Raw genomic sequence first — 5,311 nt, forward strand, 5'->3', positions numbered from 1 at the left:
CCAAGGGCGAATGGATACTGCCTGTCTTTTGCCACTCTAGGATCTGCTTGGACATTAGCAAAGTACTACGTTGTTGAATACCATCCAGCACTGTACGTAATTCTAACCCTAACCCATTCAGGCATAGAACTAGATAGGCATGGTTCTGGATACAATAGAAGCCCTACAACCAAGTTGACCACGCAGTGAGTTAGCTCCCTTACGATTTGTAACGATTTGTAGGATGACAACATCCAGAACCATGAAGTCACCAGCCTGCTACATGTAATTACTTTTTATTAATCATAACCGAAGGCTAATTGCATACACAGGGTCAAAGATGTAATTTTAAAGTAAAGCAATAGAGAACGTACAACTATAAAAACCTACCTCTAACGATGAGTCTCATGATGCCCTGTTGTCGGGTCGGGTAGTAGCCGAAGTAGAAAACCTCGTAAATTCCCGTGTCCGACTTCTTGGCTTGGCGGATAGTTAACTCAGGCCTGGAGAAAATTATTACAATACATCTTATAAGCAGTGTGCATGTAAGTCCAGTTTTATAAGTAAAAGTCCAATTCAAGTCACCAAGGTGACCAATTATCTGTTTTATTATTTGTTTGTTGTCTGTTTGCACATAAAATCAAGTCAGTTTGTTGCAAATTACGCAGAAGAAATGTGCAGAAGAACCTGCAGGTTCAAAAAAGGTTCCCCCTTAAATAAAATTGATTTTATAATTACTTTGGTCAGATTACATATCTTAAGCACACATGCATTGTAACTATAGATGAAATAAGATTTGTGCAGTGGGATCTTTAACCTGCAGGTTGGTTTGTTTACCTGTCGTTGACGGGGTTGTTGACGGGTTTGCCGTCCTTTTTCCACGCGATGGCCTCGTCTGGCTTCCGACTGCGCATGCTCATGCGTAACGTCACGTCTTCTCCCAGGCTCACGGTCTTCGTGAACTCATCGGGGACGAAGTGCGCTGCATGTCGGGAAAAAAACGGTTGGGAGATCAACAACACATATGAACAAAAGGTGTTCCTTCTTGGTGAATAGTCCATCAAATAAAATTTAATTGCCCGCCCAGGGGTGTACTAGTATATGGTGTCATAATGTCTGGTCATTTCCTATACTCATCGTCCATTGCATGATACATCGAACACGAATATGGCGGACTGAGCCTTACCTCGTACCCAGGGTCTTGTGAATCGGTCAACTCTATTGGTCAGGGTCAGGGGGAAACAGCGGTTGGGAGATAAAGATCAACAACACAGGAAAACTTTACCAACAACACCGGCAGATCTACGTTTTTGGGTACGCGGAGACTATCCAGAATGGTGCCACATCCTAGCCTTAACCAATTTAGCTATAGAACTAGATACACGCGGTTGTGGACACGATAGAGATCAACGGCACAGAAACACTACACCGAAAACACGTGCGCTTTTGGCGAATTCTGTACGGACAATTACAAGAGGGGTGCTATTAAATAAATGTCGCAAAATAAAACCATCTCAACAAAATACTGCTCTGTTTATTCGTATTCGAGACCAGACCCTCAAAGTCCGCCACTCGCTACATAAGGCCGCACCAAGTAAATTTTATGGATGACGTCCGCGCGCGCATTGATTTGAGGTGTTCCTAGAAAAAAAACAAGAAATTATGCTTCCTGTAACTATGACCAAAGAGTCACGACAGTGCCGCAAGTCGTTAGATTGACGTGAAACCCGTAACGTGAAATGGGTAAAGAGCACATGCTTTGTTTCTGCAGGCCTGCAAAAATGTGAAAGAAACAGGACAGGACGACAACTGCTGTGCCACCTGATTTATTGCTATTTTGATGATGAATAAAAGACTTCTTGCTTGTTAATCTGTGTCACCTCATCCAATTTGTGTCCTAACATTTGTCGTCTCTTAGTATATTTCTAATCTAGGCATCTTGTTTTTTAGGGCCCTTCTTGTTTTTTTTTCGCCCTGTCGCATTAGATATAGGGTCTCCAAAGGACGTCATCCATAAAATTTACTTGGTGTGGCCTAATGTAACCCAGCACAATAGGGTGTCTACTACAGCACCAGTTTAATACATTAATGACAATCGTCCGGGTCATTGAACTTAATGTGTTTGGAGAAGAAGAAGCAAAAACATTGTTTCATTTTATTGAAGGAAAACGTAGTAAGAAATACAACATTTAAAATGAGAAGATGACATCAGTTCTTTAAAAGGGTCACGCGGTCATAAACACGAGAGGATATGAGGATGGAAGAAGGGAACCGACTGTGCAGGAAACACGTGCTTGGCGTCCGGTTCGCAAAGCCCGGGACATGTTTTTAATCCCTCGCGACCGTTTGGCGGATGTCGATATGGGCAGGATGACATTCAACACATGTAGTCTGATATACTTATTCTGATACTCTGATTCAATGTGCGAAAATGTCCTCTAAATTGCCATTTCGAAATACAATGTAGGCCTTCTGAGTTAGTGCAGCCACTGTGGTTACTTAGAGATTGAGTTGTGGAATACATAAATTATACAAACAGAGAGAGGAAAGAAAGTACCAGTTTTGACTCTTGAAAATCATTTTGTGAGATGGTGACATAGATTATGAATGTATTGCTGTTTCCACATGTTGATAACTTGAGGTTGAGGTCTGCGATCACACACACACCCGGCTCATTGGGCAATGCCAACAGGGATATGGTTCCCTGGTGAATAAAATAAACAATAAACAATATGGCGTCAAGGTCAACTTACCTTTTCTGTTGACCTTGATGGTGATGATTTTGGACACTCTTTTGTCTGCTCCGTTCTTCATCCGGGCCTTGCAAGAGAACGCACCAACCTACAGGAGAAGAAATAAATGTATTAGATTGGTTGTTTGTTTGTTTGTTTGAGCCTTTGTTACTTACGGACGGAAGTATTGCTTTGGGCGGCACTGGTTTAGGGGGCTTTGTATGTTTGGGTTCTTGAGTTACACATTGAAGGATAGTGTGGTAGTCGGCAGGGTTTGGAGGTGGGTAGGCAGAGATCTATGTTCAAAACATTTTGCCTTCATTTCCATATATAGTCCACTCTCTGGCATTCTCTTAATGATTTACATGCCTGCTGTTTGTTTACTTGTTTCGCATAACTGGTAAACCGACTTTATGCACACTTTTTGTACAGTAAGTACAAGGTGTGAACACCGGTCTATAATTAAAAGGTTTGAACCACTCACACCTGGATGGACCCCTATTTTTTCGACACTTAGCGGCGGTGGGGTCTTCAATGTGCTTGAGGCGTGGGACAGTCAATAACATGAACATCCGAAAATAGTTTCATCGGGTTTGTTAAGCATAGGATAGGGGAGTTTTCTTTCACACAACCAAATTTTCTCACCTAATGGTGCTGAAGTTTCGGTGTCTATAACAAGAACAGTTTCTTCCCACCTGTGCGTACCCGGCTGTCGCCAGCATCCTCACGGCCACACCGTTAGGCGGGATCATGTAGGTGACGCGTTTGTCCGTCACCTTCTTCCCCGAGCCCGTGTCCAGTTCAACCCGGAGCGGGTACTTCCCTTCGCCCGCCGGTTGTCTCTGCTGGATGATGTCCCCCATGGAGTAGCAGTAGATGTAGGTGTCTCTTTCCTGTGGGTCTACGGCTGGGAAGGCGTTCAGAACCGCCATGTCCACAGTTAGGCCTGGGGAAAAATGCAAAGTTATTTGTTTGCTTGTTTGTTAGTTTGTTTTGTTAGGAGTAGCAGTAGATGAAGGTATCTCTGTCCTGTGAGTCTACTGCTACTGCTACTGCTGCCTGTCTACTGGGAAGGCGTTCAGAGCCGCCATGTCCACAGTTAAGCATGGGGAACAGTGTTATTTGTTTTGTTTGTTTGTTTGTTTGTTTGTTTGTTTGTTTGCTTGCTTGTTTGTAGTAGATGTAAGCGTCTTTGTCCTGTGGGTCCACTGCTGGGAAGGCGTTGTCATGTCCACAGTTGGGACAGAGTTGTTGGGACATGAGGGGATGGAGATACAATGTTATTTCATTGTCATTGTCAACAAACGATCTTGGTGCTTTAAAATCAGTTCCTTTCCCAGGACAACAACACTGGGGGCTGCCAGGAATTCGAACCGAGAACATTCAGAGCCAACAACACTAACCATAAGACTACCCTATAGCTTCTCGAGTTATTCTTTGCCGCTTCAACGGGCAACTTTCATATCGGATGTTATTAAAAAAACTACAAAAGGAATTGCATTCCTTTAACACTCTTGTGAAGGAAATTGTGGATATCAGGTATTTTATATATAATATTCGACAAAATATATCTCTCACTAAGATCGCTATCTTACAAAGCCACATTGTGCCCCTGCTATGTAAGCGGATCTGTCTTCAAAGGTCTTTGTTGAAGAGCTTGCCTACAACTTGAACTTGTGTTTGTGTATCTTCTTTTTTCTATTATTATATATATAAAATTTCTGTTGCAGGCATTGAATGTTATGAACGGATCATAGACGACAACGATAAACGTTTTGGTGAAGAGTTCATCTGGAGGTCATCGTTTAAGAGATACCATCTGATTGCAGCGAAACGATAACAGTTTACGGTTTTCCTTTTAGGTAGACCGACTACTAGCGAACCGGCAAACATGAATGGCAACAAACTGTCGTAGCAAACAATGTTCAAAGTTGAAATAACATATTTTATGCCTGTTTGGTCTTTTCTTTCGTCACACACACTGGCAAAATCATCCATTACAATACCTAATAGTTACGGCTTATCAAACAGCAAAGAAGTCTGAACTTGACAAGATAGAAATCACGTAGGTACGATTCAACACAACTCCGGAAAGTGTCATGTTTTGATCTTATAGGAAAAGTCGTACTGAAATCTTACATACCCTGGACGTGGAGCACAGTCAGACTCGCCATTAGCACATGAAGCACGGTCCAACGAGGAAAGTTTGACCCCTCCATGGTCGCGCTTAACACTCACACGACTCGCGCGCAGTGCCAACCCAAAGCTAACTCAACGGTCGCCTATCCGAGCTACTAGTACTTATTTCGCAGTTTTCTGATTTATTTTAGGGTTGGACATATCCTTCCGCTCGACTTTCTGGCAGCGAAGCGCCCTAGCCTGACTCGGGAACAGCGGGAACTTTCTTATCTCCACCTCGCACTTCTTCCGCAGTTCGGACTTGCTTCCTGCCCGGAGTAACCGGGCTCGGGAGATGGGGAGGGGGGCGGTGTAGAGTTTCCTATGGTTCACAGCTACAGTTGTATTAGATGTTACAGTTCATACTCGGTATAGTTATGTCCTGTCCCGATTCAAATACCTTATATCCAGGCCCTGCCCTA

General features: G+C 43.2%; 1 protein-coding gene across 1 annotated transcript in view; it reads right to left on the bottom strand.

Annotated features, from left to right (window-relative positions):
- Nucleotides 1–4,993, bottom strand: part of LOC109487223 (tenascin-R-like) — a 49,793-nt gene extending 44,800 nt beyond the window's left edge. The window contains exons 1-5 of the mRNA XM_019791207.1: nt 4,855–4,993; nt 3,407–3,657; nt 2,733–2,820; nt 817–961; nt 370–482 (exon numbers count right to left, since the gene is read on the bottom strand). Coding sequence (XP_019646766.1) covers nt 370–482; nt 817–961; nt 2,733–2,820; nt 3,407–3,657; nt 4,855–4,930 — 673 coding nt within the window. The 5' untranslated portion in view covers nt 4,931–4,993. The remainder of the gene's footprint in view (nt 1–369; nt 483–816; nt 962–2,732; nt 2,821–3,406; nt 3,658–4,854) is intronic.
- Between the last annotated feature and the right edge of the window lie 318 nt (nt 4,994–5,311).

This window comes from Branchiostoma belcheri, unplaced genomic scaffold (assembly GCF_001625305.1).
Source record: "Branchiostoma belcheri isolate BF01 breed outbred unplaced genomic scaffold, Haploidv18h27 scaffold87, whole genome shotgun sequence".
NCBI lineage: Eukaryota > Metazoa > Chordata > Leptocardii > Amphioxiformes > Branchiostomatidae > Branchiostoma > Branchiostoma belcheri.